At 41.1% G+C, this 15217-nt stretch overlaps 1 protein-coding gene across 1 annotated transcript in view; it reads left to right on the top strand.

Moving 5' to 3' along the window:
• The first annotated feature begins 4361 nt into the window (after window positions 1-4361).
• The window catches only part of RETREG1 (reticulophagy regulator 1), a 64872-nt gene continuing 54016 nt past the window's right edge, over window positions 4362-15217 (top strand). Inside the window, exon 1 of the mRNA XM_059466606.1 lies at window positions 4362-4594. Within this exon, the coding sequence (XP_059322589.1) occupies window positions 4362-4594 (233 nt within the window). The remainder of the gene's footprint in view (window positions 4595-15217) is intronic.

The raw sequence follows: 15217 nt of genomic DNA on the forward strand, positions 1-15217 counted from the left end.
AAATGGTGACATTTCATTAGTTACAGAAAAAATAAAAAGGAAGAAAAAAGAGAAAGTATTCCTTAGAAATTATTACAAAAGCAAACCACGGCACACTGTCATGAAACTATTAAAATCTTTGATCTGTTCCTACTTCTAACAAATGCAGAGATGATGTGACTAGAACCACACAAGAAAGTTATTTCTTGTTGAGAAATCTTATTTCAGTTATAGAACTGAAAAAACTCAGGAAAAGGGAAGATGTATGTTCAAAGTCATACCTTATTAAGAGTGACTAAGACGCAAGAGTACTGAATAGTAAGAGTGGCTAAGACACAATTCCTCAGCCTCAAAGCAGAGACAAGTAAGAAAGTGCCATGGGTATGACTGAGCAAAGAGTCAATAATCCTGCACTAATTACAGGTCACTAGTAGGACAAGGGAAGCAATTCTTCCCGTCCTTCTATCATTTGTGAGACCACATATGGAATATTTTGTCCAGTTTGGGCCAACCCAAGACAAGACAGACGCAAACATACTGGAAGAATTCTGGAGGGCCCCTGGAATGTCAGTGGCACACAGCTGATGGCATAGAAGGAAAGGCTGGGAGAGCTGGGTTCACTCACTCTGGAGGACAGGGGTTAACAGGGATCTACTTACAGAGTACCTGATGTGTGGTTATAGAATGGATGGGCACAGCCCTTCTCCGCAAGGTGCAGAACCACATTAGAGGAAATGGGTGAAATAAGAAATTTTGAATGGATAATAAGAAAATATTCTTCTCAATAAATGTGGCCAAATGTTCAAACAGGTTGCCCAGAGTGCATTGCAGAATCTCTAGCCCTCAGAGATGATCAGAGCTAATCTGGCCCAGAGCTAACCGAGCAACATGTCACAGCCAAGGAACAGGGGTGCTGAGTGTGTATGTGGGGAGAAAGGTCAGATCAAATGTCTTACAGGTGCTCCTTCCAAACTAACCTAGTCTGTGATCCTGTCAGGAAATGAAGCTAATGGAAAACAAGCTTAAACAAAAAAGAAAAAGGAGGGAAATTCATTCCATTTTGAGTTGGAACCCTCAACTGAGTTCAATACTTACTCTAAGGTGACATCAGAGTTTTCAAACATATTTCAGAAGCATTAGAATGCTTTTAGATTTGTAAACTCCTTTGAAACAACCACTTGCAAAGCTTCCTCCTTGGTTTCCATCCATTGTTTACACTGTAGTCCCTAGTACCAGACACACAGTCTCTAACCTAATTCTGTGCATTACAGCTCACCCATGCAACTGCTCATTGTCCCAGTTTTTCCCATCCCAAACTCAAACTGCACACAAACCTTTTAAACCCTGGCAGGCAAAACATCAAAGTACAGGAAGATCAAAGACAGACAACCTATTAACTATTATTTCTTTTCTGAAAAAGACATCTAAACTTTCAATGGCTGGGAATGAAGCCTCCATTTCTTCTCTCCCACTAATGTTTATACCAGAGTGCTTTCAGTAAAATCATTCATATAAACCAAGCCTAAGAAAAATCAACAGTGAAAAAAGGAGAACTGGCATCCATCAAGCATTCTTTTTTCCCATTGGCTAAATTACAAAACCCATTCTGGAAGAGCTTTTCACTAATTTCTGTTCATATCCTTCATGGTATATGTCAGGAAAGCAGAGGCCACTAATCTAAAATGGATGCAACCTTAATCAAAATCCAAAAGAGTTCCCTTATTTGTAGCCTACCCTTTCCACCTCACCTCATCCTCCCCCACCCAGATTCCATACTCCCTTTTCTGAGGAGAAGGGGGAATTTTTGAACACCAGTGACTGAAGGGAGTGTCACAGAGAGTAAAAATTTGGGGCAGGGGGAACATACAATCATTCTCAAATGTTTAAAAAAATAAGTGGAATATTGGTAAGGGAGGGTTGCCTCAAACCTGCCATGGTTATAATCCTTAGTGGGATTACATTGCCATTATCCTACAGTTGGTTAAACCCAAATTTTAACATTTTAACCCCAGTGTGTTTTCTGAGTCTAATTATCCCATGGTCACTTTAAAAGTGCATGAGGAACATCTGACTCCTTCCCAGGCTTACCTATTAACTGTTTGGAGTTAGCTAGATTTGGGTGCTGGATAGAACCGCCCACATTACTGAAATAACTGAATGCTAGCAAGGGAAAGCAAATTGCCCCTGGCTAAGCTGGGGATGGTTTTTGCAAGTTATGGGCAGTGTTCACTAGAGCAACAGCTTGGCATCCTGCAGTGACCTGAAAAAAGGGTGAGTGTAGGAGAAACTCTCTCATTTGTGCCCATCTCTCCATCTCCTTTTCCTTCCAAAAAGGCTGGCTTTTCTCCTGTGGACTGTTAAGATTTCCTGTTAGGATTCCCTCTGCTCCCTCTCTCAAAACCAGGGAAGCAAACAACCACTGCTCAGCCTAGGAAAGCATGAGATGCCCAAGTGACAGCGGGAGGAGTGCTGAGTAACTGTGAGCAGCTGCTTGCACTCACAGGAGGCAGCCGCCTGCTTTCCAGCACACAGAGCACACCCTGTTTTGACCAAGACTTTTTAGGACAAATTTTTATTCATCAGCACAAAACTCAAGCAAGAGAATGAAGTATTTCTCCAGCCTCACTGCAATTACTTCCGTTTCCTTTTCATGTGTTTCGGGTTACTAGAGGAGCCTGTCTCTCCTTTTGCCCTCTCAGACTTTCAGAGACAACATTTCATCACATTTCAGCTGGGCTTATTATTCAGGTAGGTCTGCCTCGCTCTGGGTTTTTAGACATAAGAGCATAGAAGTGTAACAAATTAGCATAAAACTAAAATGTCCTTTAGAAAAATGTTTATTGCCTCTTTAGAACAACATTCTGTATGTTTCCTCTGATGTGCTAGAGAGAGCATGTGGAATAAGAAAAATAAAGTAACTCCTTTCAAGGGTACTTGGTGAAAACATACAGTAGACTTGCAATCCACAGCCAATGTTACAACTTAATGCTGTAATTTTATTTCATCTTTTTTACCTCAGAGAAAAAAAAATGATATATTGACCTTCAAGTGAGTGTGACTCCTTTTCCCATTAAAAAACCATTCTAATTGGGGTAGCTCAAGCTTGAAACAGATGTTGATCCCCAGTCCAAAATTATCCTACTTGCTCTTGCAGTAAAAATTATTTTATTTTACACACTTTATCCTGTGAAACACCTTCAATGATTCCAATCTTTGGCTCTTATTCAGCAACAGATGTTCAAGTGACAATTCTCACCAGGCACGCTCGCCAGGGTTCAGATTCTCAACAGTCTCATCAGCTATTACACACATCACCAGCCCGAACACAGTGCCACGCTTCCATCTGGAGCCTGGGGCTGGCCAGATAGGTAGCAGTGCAGATGACAGGACAGCATAGTATAGATTTTAAGTATTTTTCTTGGATGTAAGCCATCAAACTCCCATAGGCTCCTCTGTAGTCTTAGAAGCTTCCAGTATTATGATAATAGCAATTTACTTCCATTTGGTTTTTCTTAGGATTTTGGGATGTTATCTTAGAATCATGGAATCACAGAATGTAAAGGAATTAGAATAAATCTAGTCTCACCTCCCCTGCCATGGGCAGGGATACCTCCCACTAAACCAAGCTGTTCCATGCTTTATCCAGCCTGGCTTCGAATGCTGCCATATATAGAGCACCCACAACACCCCGGGACACACCTTCCAGTATCTAACCAACCTCACAGTAAAGAATTTCTTCGTAATGTCTAACCTAAATTTCTCCTCTTTCAATTTGAACCCATTACCCCTTGTCCTATCACTGCAGTCCCTGACAAAGATTCCCTTTCCAGCTTCCCTGCACGCTCCCTTCAGACACAGTAAGGTTTCTATAAGGTCTGCACACAATCTTCTGCTATCCAAGCTGAACAGCCCCGATTTCCTCAGCCTACTTCATAGGGAAGATGCTCCAGTGCTCTTATCAACTTGGTGGCAAGTTGATAAGCACTCCTCTGGACGTGCTCCATCCGTGCTTGCCTGTGGCACACACACGCGAGGAGCAGATGAAGGACAAGTCTCACTGGCAACACCTTCCAGCAGGCTTCACCTCCCCAAATCTAGAAAGCAACTGGGCTGCCCAGCTTTCCCCCAGCATGGAACCGGTCTCTCCCGGAGCCCGGAGACACTCCCACCAGGGGCGGCAGCCTCGGGCCCTCCCGCCCGTTCCCGGCGCCTGCCCCGTCCCGCCGGCCGGGCCCGCCCCGCGGCACCTGCGCGGAGGCGGTGCGGGCAACGCGGGGGCAGCGCCGCGCCCCGCCCCGGGCCCGCCCCCGCCGCCCCGGCCCGGCCCGGCCCCAGCCCCGGCTCCTCCCGGCCCAGCCGCAGCCCGGCGGCCGCACCGAGCCATGGCGAGCGCGGCGCTCCCCGCGCAGCCCCAGGAAGCGGAGGCCCCGCAGGAGCGAGGCGCGGCGGCGCCCGCGGAGCCGGAGCCGGCGGAGGTGTCAGGCGGGGCCGGGGCGGCGGCGGCGGTGCTGGGAGAGACCGGGCTGGCCGTGGGCTGCTGCATCGCGGCGGCGCTCAGCTGGGAGCGGCCCCTCCGCAGCCTGGGCGGCTTCGTCTGCGCCAACCTGCTCTTCTGGTGAGCCCGCCGAGCCGGGGTGGGCGCCGGGGCCGGGGTCGGGACCGCCCCCCGGAATGGGAAAGCCCCCGCCCAGCCCGCCCCGCCCGCAGCGGGCGCCTCCTCCCCCCGCCCCGCATTTCCCCCGGCCCCGGGAGGAGCGTCTGCCCCCTGCCCTCCCCTGACCGCCCCAGCGGGAGCTGACCCGCGCCCCAGCGAAGGAAGGTGTTGCTCTTCGCTCCACCTGCCCCTCAGCATTCCCTGCCCCCAGCCGCCGCTCCCGGTCTGGCACGGCCCTCACGCTGAGTGCCATCAGCCTGGCCGGGTTCTTTCACCCTCGGTTTCTGCCCCAGCCTCGCCCACACACACGTTCTGCCCCCATATCCCATAGCAGGATGCGTGATGATGATGATGGTGATGATGAGGAGGAGTCTTAGGTGGAAGCTGGGCAGGGCGGCTGCAGGATACCCCGCCGGGAACTCGCATTTGGCACAGCCGAGAGGAGCCGCGGGCCCGCATTTCTGTGCAGAGTTTTGAAACCTGCTGAAATGAGGTCCCGAGCCCATCGGTTGTGCTGTGCTGATGCTCTGGTCCAGTACTTTAAAGTTCACTTTGGGTATATGTGCTTTTCCAAACTGGTGGCCTACTTAGTGGAGTCTTTGTGAAGTGGGCACAGCCGGAATGTTACTGCAGTGCACCAGCTCTCTTTTTGGACTAAGCTTTTTGTAGTCAGAGGCAGTTTAGCTGAATAAGCCCCAGAGATTAACATAGGGATGTGTTCATTGTTGTGTTTGTCATGTCTCTTTTGTTAATTTCTGTAGGAAAAAAAGTTGTCTATGTGAAACTTCTTCAGGGCTTTCCCATGATCTTAGGTTTTGTCAATGCCTATGTTTTTTTTGCTTTCTGATCTAAAATGTTATTGTATTCCTGCTTGATCATGTAGAGCAATTTATAAATTAGTGCACTGTCTAATAATACTGCAGAGGCTCTTATGACTGAATAGTGTTTCTTTTCCTGTGGCTAGAACTGCCTCCTTCCCTCTTAAGTGAATAAGAGGTAAACAAGCAGTGCAGTGGATTAATAGCAAACTCCTCTTGATTCTCTACAGCCCTAACAGTGTGATGTTTTAACATGAGATCCAAGCCATAGAAAGACTTTCTGGAGCTTTGTGCTGCATAAGAAAATCTTAGCAAATATTTTCAAAATAATTTTATCCTCTTTGATTCCAGAAGCAGAGTGTGCATCTAATTTAGGTTGACTTTTATTATCCATCTTTCTCTTAGGTATCCATGGTAAATCCTTTCATTGAGTAAGTTACATGGTTTTGCTCTCATTTTCTGCATACTTCAGAGGTCACCTGTTCTTTCAGTCATTTGGAAGAATCATAATGCTTTATATTTCTTTTCACTGTGGCTCTGATAAAATTTTCAGGGACAACATCTAGCAGAATACATTTCCATGTCTCAAGGAATAGTAGCTGCTGGGCAACCCATTGGCTATTTTTTTTCCAGATTTGACCCAAGTGAGGTATAAAATGCCTGCACTATTCAATGCCTGTAAGAAGTCTCCTTTGGGAGACCAAAAGTTTTACTGGCAACTTGTTATGGTGACCAGTATTTGAAGTTATTTTATCAAAATTCATAGCTCACTCTACTTTGTTCCTTTCAGGATGAGTTGGCACAGCAAAAGTCAGGGCACGGATTGCTCATTTTAATGTGGTGGCATTGTACCTCAGAAGGAAGCTCGCTATCCTAGCGCCAGGGAGTTTTGAGAGGTAGACAAACAAGGAAATGTGTATAAGCAGGAATGATGACCAGTAAACTTCTGTGGTTTGAGAACATAAGGAAAGATCTCGGTAACAAACGTATGAAATCTGACACGTTGAAAATTAAACAGTCATTTAAATCTGAGCTCACGTTTCCCTGCTTTGGTATTGGGATGGTCAGTGTTTGCAGCACAGTGTGTTTGCTGCTTCTCCTTTTCCTGTTTGAGATCCAGCTGGCCAGTCTGGTTTGTGATGACTCACACAGTCACAAACTGCTTCAGGACTGGGAACAAGTGTCCACCCCTGCTGCCTGTGAAGTCTCTCCCAAGCTTTGTGCTGGCTGGAGCCTGTAGATAGAAGGAACATTTCCTAGTTGCTGGTTCTTGTGCCTTTCCTGTGCCGTGTGCCTACAAGTATCTGTGCCCCATAGGGGACCCCCAGTTCATGCAGCCTCTAATCAGGATATCTCCCGAGTTCAGAAGTCTCTATTGCTGGATGGGAGACTTCTCCCACTAGAGCAGCAACAGCATTGGTGGAAGAAGGAGAAAGGAGAGGTGAGGTTTAATTTTACAGTTTTCTGAATTTTGGAAAAGCAACACCAGGTCCTTCCATCCATTTAATTTTGTTGGGACTGTTTTCCTCATGGTTAGCTGAGTTCTTGTATGTTCACCCATCAAAATATTTCATGTGTAAACTGTTGCAGTAGGAGCTGCTGAGAGTGAACTGTTTCTCCACTGTCACAGGATTTTCATTTTTTTTTTTAAATATATTCCATTGTAGCCTCCTTTGTGTTAAAAAACCTCTTATCCATTGTACTGTATATAAATGCATTTTTGATGGTTACTACTAAAATATCGTTCTTGTAAGTACAAGAAATTTACCAATTTAATTTGATTCTGATTTCCTTGATTTTCCTGACAAATTATTGTGGATTCTTTACCAAGAGAATAGTGAAAGTAGACACAAATCTGGCTACTGGAAAAGCATTTTTAAGTTACCAACTCCATTATCTTTTCACCGTGAACAGCTTTAAGCCTCTTGCCCCAAATGAACCTGACCAAAAATCTTTAAAATGGACAGGGATTAAATATATATATTATTTTGCACCTAACCATCTGAAATATGAATTAGATTCTTGTGCTGTTTATAGTTTGCAGACTGAAGTCAAAATAACACAGGAAAACAAGGCTGGTTTTTTTCCCGTTTACACCTGTTGTACTGAAAAAGTGAGTGATTGGGCCAAGAACAGAGAAATTCTGTGCTGGTTCCAGAAGTTCACTCCAGGTGTTCTGAGTGTTAGGCTGTTGACTGATAACTTTCAGTCTTGGGTTTAATCTTATCCAAATATTAACATTCAGTCCTAGATTTTTAAGCTAGAATTCTATCCTAATTATTATTCTCTCTGTGTATAGAATGGAGTGGATAGTGGCAGCTTTTTGTTCTCCCAATCTGTAATTTTAAATTTCTACAAGGTCAGAGGGACAAGTTTATTTTCAGCAATTCTGTACTGTTTCATGTGTTTTGTAGTTTGCAGATATCTATTTCAAATACATGTTTTCTATCTGCAGATAAATGTTTCAAACTAAAGTACATTCATGTCTGCAAGGTCATCCCTATATACCCCACTTGCATCTGTTCACCAATTGCCCAATTTCCTGATTTCCCTAGGATTTTGTGTAAAGGGAGGCAGCAGAAAAACTAGGATGTAATAGATCTTTTCTCTTTTCCTGTCTTGTGGAACAAATTTATTGTGTTACCCTATCCTATTTGCAATTTTCTTTGCCAGCCCAAATCCACTTTTTGCTTTGAGGATTTTAATATACCTTCTGACCTCAGAAGGTATATTTGCATGGTACTGCAGGTCTGTTTTTAACAATGTTACATGATGTTATTTTACTGACTCAACAAAGTAACTGACCAACTATGTAAAATACAAGTATCAGTCCTTGATTAAAACAGGTGTGCATGCCTAATTTTCCATTAAAAATAATATTTTGTCACCATCCTTACCCATACTTTTTGTTTGTTTGTTTGTTTGGTCTCAGATCTAGTGAATATTTCCATTGTCTGAGAGAAACAATTAAGAGAGAAAACAGTATTGCTTATATTTGAATTGTCTGTGTACATTGCATCAGGTAAAGATTGTGAATTTCCAGACAGAAAATCTAATTGCTCTTTAAATGTTAGTAACAAGACACACATTCAGAGTTTAGCTGCTTGGTGTGTTTTGTTTTTAAGTATCCAATTTGTTTTAGGAGATGTTATTGAAGTGTTTGCTTTGTTTTAAAGTATCCAGTTCACTTTAAGATTTGTTCTTAAATTGTTTATTACTTGAAATCTCTGCTTGTCAATGATAAAGTATGCCATGAAGAGATCTCAAAGTACTTTTCATTCATTACTCTTTCAATGTAAGAAAGCAGTACTAAGCTAAGCATTTCTTTCATGTATTTGCACACAACTTGTAAATGCTACCACTACTATACCTCACTTCTCTATAAATCAAGATTTCTGCCCATTTAGAGAGCAGTGTGCATGCACAATGTATGCTTGCATTTTTATTCTTTGTTACAAGAAGAAGGACAAGCAGCAGCCCTGTTTTATGTGTTTGTGGACTTAGGATTTTGTTCACTGTTGGCACTGACTGGCTATCAGTGGAAATGTAGTCTAGGGGACCTACTCAGATATTTTTGGTGACAAAATGTCAAATTAAGTGACAATTGGAATAAAAGAAATCTTTGAAATCAAAACATAATGGAAATACATGAAAATTAACTGAGTTGGAGTAAGGCAGGATATTGATATTCTGAGGTCAGTTTGTATTATGCTGGTCTTTAGATCACTTAATTAAATTTGTAATATCTTCCAAGTCAGGAGAATATATATGGATTTTTCCTTATAGCACCCAGATGCTAAATATGGTTTTGAATGTGGAGAATTTTGGTCTTTGGCTGTCTTTGTTACAGGAAATCTTAGAGCTACATTCATAGTTGTATTTGGATTACTTTTCCAAAATCCAAAGAATCAGAATAGCACACAAGTGAATACTCCTGCCTTAAATTCTAATAAGATTTTATGTCTCTGATGACTCAAGTAGGAATAGTAGAGTAGGTTATTTTGTAATGATAATACCTTCATTGTCAGAAAATAGAAAAAAAATTCTGGCGTAGACAGTTTTGAAATTCACTGTGCGCTCATGTGAATGAGTTTCTTATATGGTTGCTAGTTTGTTTCTTCTAGTCTGGTAGTCCTTAACATATTTAATTTGCTGCTTTCTGCTAAGTCTTTGTAACTTATTGGTATTGGAATTTATTTTATTCCACCTAGCTGTAGTACAGCAAATTGCTGATATTTCTTTAAGCATAAACAAATGTTTGTGGTTTGTTGCTTTTTGCTTCCTAGAAGGTGGTATTCCAAAATACTCTTCCTCAAGTAAAGCTAAAATTCCAACTTCAGCACAAGTTGTGATATAATTTTAGGGTCTACTTGTTTTTACCCAGTTTTAGGCTTATATTCACTTTTCCGATACAAATTGTGAAAACTTTTGAAGGCTTTGGAGGTAGAAAAGCGGAACAGAAAGTTAAATTCATTTGATTTAAATAACAAAAATGATTAAAAGCCATTAACAGCTTTTTAGTGACAGTTTTCATACTTTTGGCTGAGGGATTAGTTTACAGGAATGAAAATTGACATTGTTTAAGAGCCAGATAGTGTTACATAAAAACCTGGACAGTTGACAGCATTTTTCAACCAATAAGATGAAATCAGGATCAGTTAGAAAAGAAATCAAGTGGGATAATTGAGGAAAAGCAAGCATTACTGAAAAATTTAGGATCAAATCTAGGATGAAAACATGATGGAAGATGGAAATCCAGAACAAAGGAGAACAGTAATGAATTGCAGCGTGGCTGTGTTTATTCTGTCTTGCTTCACATATGCTGTGTCTAAAGCAGCTGTTTCAAGAGAGAAATTTAATTTCTTCATGTATTGCTTCAAAATAATGAGACCTTTCAAATAGTAAGTAGAATTTTGAGAACAATGGACGTTTCAGGGGGATCTGCTCTGCTCCATGGTAGATGTTACAGGACTAATGAGAGCATTAAAGAAAAGGAGATTTAGGGCAGCACGGTAGAGGTGCTACTGCTCAAACTGCTGCTACTGTATGAGAAAATGGGATTAAGATTTCTTCTGTACTTTGCCAGAGCACAGGTTAATTAAGGTCAGCTGGGCATTTGTCTGAAAAAACAAAGGCAGCAAGGTTATTTGATGTTATGTGTTTAAATCAAAATAATTTTAACTTCCATGGAAATATCATCCCCTCTTTTCACTGATGTAACAGTAGAATTTGATGTTATTGTAGACTCAGAAGGTATGTAGTTCAGGTCATTTAAACTTTCCACTTCTCAAATGCTTTTTATGTGCCTGTCTGAATGCAAAGGTTGCAGTAAATCTGATCCAAAAGCACAAATATTGAAACTTGATTCTAACTGCTGCATTCCTCGAGAGGTTTCCTTGCAAACAGTGCAAGATAATTTTGCAATGTGAAATTATTAACTTAATCCTATTTCCCAGACCACCAAATACTTCCAAATGTTCCAGTTTATAAGCACAATTACCTTTGGTGATTAAATGCAAAGCATTGGAACCATATTTCTAGTTTCTTAGGGACATTTAGATTTATTTTTAAAGTTAAGAGGTGGTTTTGTGAGTTGAGGTAGAGAAAATACGCAATTTGAATTCCCATCCTGTGTGTTAAGTTAGCACTGTCCAGCTGTCTTTGCTTTTGCCCTGAAACCTGGGCACAGACCTTCCAGAGAACTACCCCTTCCACAGATGGCTGTCAGAGTAACAGTAATTTAAATTTCTGGGAGTCTCTTTCTTAGGACAAGAGGTTTATTTATTATTCAAAAATTTTTGAATTCTGTTAAGTTCTAGAAGGTTTTCTAAAGAAAAACAGATTTGGTCTGTGCTTTCCGGCTGAATAAATACGATCCTAATCTTTCCAATGAAACCTGACAAATAAGCTCCTTGAATAAAAGTTGGTGGCTGAGTTTTCTTTGTCTTAACAAAGAAAGAATTTTTAAAAATTATGCAAGTTTTAGAATAATAAGCATGCCATTTCTGCTTGAGGGTTATTTTTTAAATTATTTGTTTATTTTTATGTACCTAGTGTTAGAATTTTTAGATTTCTGGGTGCTGTCCAATGGAATACACTTTGCTAGCTGGCACATAGGTTACAAATCAACTGCTTTTCAGTGCTTCATTTCACTCTGTTTGAAATATCTCAAATACCTAAGTTTTTCTCTTATTTAGAGAAAAACTTGAAGTGAAAAATGGTCCTTCTTTCTAATTTATTTCTTTATGGAAGGTTTTTCTCCACTAAATTAGACATGGTCTAAAACATTTTTAATGTACATATTTTTAAGAAGCATTCTATTACAACATTTCACAGGTTTTCAGCTAAACAGATTTACAGCTTTCTAAGATCAAAATGCCAGGCACCCAGAGTGCTAGTGTCCATATTTTAAATTTTAATTAACATTAGATGTGGAGTAAATGCTTTTGAAATTATTTTATTCAACAAATTGTGCTTTTTGGAAGGGGAGGGAGGTTTTTTTAGACTGAATTTAAGCCTTTGTTCCTTCTAAAACTTTTGACAGAACAAATAGAGATGTATTTTTTACATGTAATTCTCTCTCTTCAATATGGAATCTGCTGTACCCATTTTTGTGCATTTTTCAGACTTGCAAGCTAAATATCATATAAATATAATAATATTGTGCCAAATTTGATTCTATAAAGAGATTCTACAAAAAAGTGTGCATAACTTACTCTGACTTAAGTGAGAATCTACACTTTTTGTGTAGGAATTGGGAAGGGATTTTTGCCTTATAATTCTTGAACAATTACCTAAATTGTTTGGCTCAGACCAGGTGTCTTGGTTTCAGCTGGGATGGAAATATTTTTCTTCCTGATATAGCGTTGCAGTGCTGTATTTTGGATTCAGTATGAGAACAAAGTTGATAACAAACTGATACGTCAGTTGTTGCTGATCAGTGTTTACTCTAAGTCAAGGACTTTGCAGGTTCCCATGCTCTGCCAGCAAGCAGGTGCACAAGAAGCCAGGAAGGAGCACAGCCAGGACAGCTGACCTGGGCTGCCAAAGGGATATTCCAAACCACAGCCTGGGAGGAGCTGGCCAGGAGCTGCCCATCCAGTACTGATCAGGTTGGGCTGAGCACTGGTGAGCGGATGATGAGCAGTGGTACTGTGCATTACTGGTCTTTATTCCTCTCTTTTTGTTGTATCACATTTCATTTATTATTATTGTTACTCTTGTTAACTTTATTTCAATTATTAAAGTGTTCTTAAGCCCTGGCTTTTATTCTTTCCATTCTTCTTCCCATCTCACCAGGGCAGGAGAAAAGTGAGCAACCTTAATTGTCAGCTAGTGTTATACCACACCAAGATGCACTAAAGGAACAATGGGAAAAATACTGGATTATTGAGTTCTGACTTCCCAATGTTTTGAGTACTCGAGGCTTGGATTTCCATATATGTAGATAAAGTATTTTGATATTTACAGACGCTTAGTATGAAAATCATTCTATAGAAAAGCAATTCATATAAAAGTTTTAAATTTAATAGGCATAAAAATTAGGATTCACAAACCTACTTTGGGATGGTTTTTCAGTGAGGAGAGTTTAAGCATTAAATTACCTGTAAATAAAATTGTGTTGAATATGTATTTTTCCTTCTTGATTCACAGGAGGGCAAACAAAATTATTGACCCTCTGATCAGTAAGGGCACAAGTTTTCTGATACTACCTTTACCATGTATTTCAAAAATGTTCAGGCAGTGTGCTTCATGCTGTAATTAGAAGAAAACAAGCCCTCTTCCCCTTCCCCAGAATTCTTGCTTGAGACAGTCATCAGAATTTATTGCAACCACACAGGTGTTGATTGCTCCAGCAGTAAGTGTGGAAGAATGGTCTGCATTCAGCTCCAAGCAAGAAGCAGTTAGCACCAGGAAACAGTCATACCACATCTTTTCCTTACCCAAATGCCTTCACTGTAGGTGTTTGTGTGAAACAGCGCTAGGTGGTCCCCTGTAAGAGCAAAGTACACCTAGCTTTGAAATTAGTAGTTAAGTATTCTCAAAGTGCACTAGAAATATTTCCTCTCCACTGGGGAGGGACATTCTCTGTGTGGTTTATGTCATAGCCCATGCTTGCTTATCAGTGCCTGACTGGAAGAAGACCAGTTCTATGGAAAGCTCTAGCTGGAAGGTGTCAGTAGATTTTCACCTAAACATTTTATGAGGAAACAGTTATATACCAACCTGCACTTTTTAAAACTCCATAAAATTACTCTGAAGAGTTTGGCCTCTGTTTTGTGGAACAGAGAACTGAAGTCTACAAGTCACTCATGCAGTTGATAAATGTGTGATAAAAGCTGATGGTGAAGCAAAGGTCCATGCTCACATCTGTGTTATTGACAGCTTTCATTTATTTATGTGACTATCTCTGGATTTCATCTAGGGATAGATGGCTATTAAAAATGTACCTGCTAAGGCTTTCCAGAAATAACTAGCATTGACTAGCATTGACTGCTGATAGTCTAAATAATTTAATTTTTGATTAAATGTTTGCTTATGTGTCGTGCTTGCAAAATGCAACTCATTCATAGCTGTAGAATGTGTTGTAAAAAACCCAGAACCTTAACAGCTGAAATGAAAGAATCAAATTGATTTATTTAACATTTGAAACAATTTGGTAGGTCTGCACCTTCTCTCTATCTCCTGATAGGATTAAAATAGCTTTTGTCATGCCCCATAAGTTTTATTACGTTCACTGACTGCAATGTTGTATGATATTGTTAACTGTCAAAATTTCTTAGCTGGCTCATGACACTTGAGTAACTTTTACAATCCAGTTTGTGCAGGTCATTGTCCCAGGTGCTCTGGGACAATTCTGGTGTACTGTGAGATACCTGCTTTTTGATACAACAAATTGACAGTTTTGACAACTGACCATCCATACTTTAAAGAACTGAAGAAAAGACAAGAAGAAGGTACCTTAGCCTACTTTTCTATCTTTAGGTTCACCATCATGCAGTTGAATAATTTCCACTTTTAATTGTGGAAGTTGTCAAGTTTTGATTCTTACTTCTGCAGTTTAGAATCATTTCAGAACAGCTGCAGTTTAAACAGGCCCAGAAACAGAAACTGTTGTGGCTTTAAGTTCTAAGGTCAGCATCTTACCAAAAAATATTTGCCAACCACCTCTAATAGCCTACAATAGTCACAGAATGAAAATACCATTCAGGCTGGTAGGGCTTCATGAGGTCTCTAGTATGGCTTGCAGCTCAAAATCAGATCAGATTGCTCAGGGTTTTGTCTTCACAGCCATCAAGGTTGGAAATTCCACAACCTTTGTGGACGGCCAGTGCTTAATTATCCCTTGATATTGCTCCTATTTCATTTTACAAAAATGGTTCTTCAGTCTTCCACAGTGGGGTTGAGTGGCAGGCTGGCTCCATCACACATTCTTCCTACATGGAAGGATGTAGGATGGAAGAACAGGCAGAGGTCAGTTGGTCTGCTTGCTCAAATGAGCTTCACTTGGAGCACATTGCTCAAGTTCTCACTCAGCTGAGCTTTTGAAAGTCCTGCTCTGCAGTGGTCTGCCACCTGCTTAGCACCTCCATTAGCTCTTTCACTTGAGTGCTCTGCACCAGAGGACATCCTTCACAGCAAGGCCAGTGTTCCTTCTTGCAGCCTCCAAGCCCGGTGGCCGTATCCCACCCCTGGGGCTGTGTCTGCGTGAGGGCCTTCCCTGTGCAGGGAGTGCCTGCTCCAGCCACTGACAGGGACTGAGTCC

This window comes from Ammospiza nelsoni, chromosome 1, assembly GCF_027579445.1.
Source record: "Ammospiza nelsoni isolate bAmmNel1 chromosome 1, bAmmNel1.pri, whole genome shotgun sequence".
NCBI classification, from domain to species: Eukaryota; Metazoa; Chordata; class Aves; order Passeriformes; family Passerellidae; genus Ammospiza; species Ammospiza nelsoni.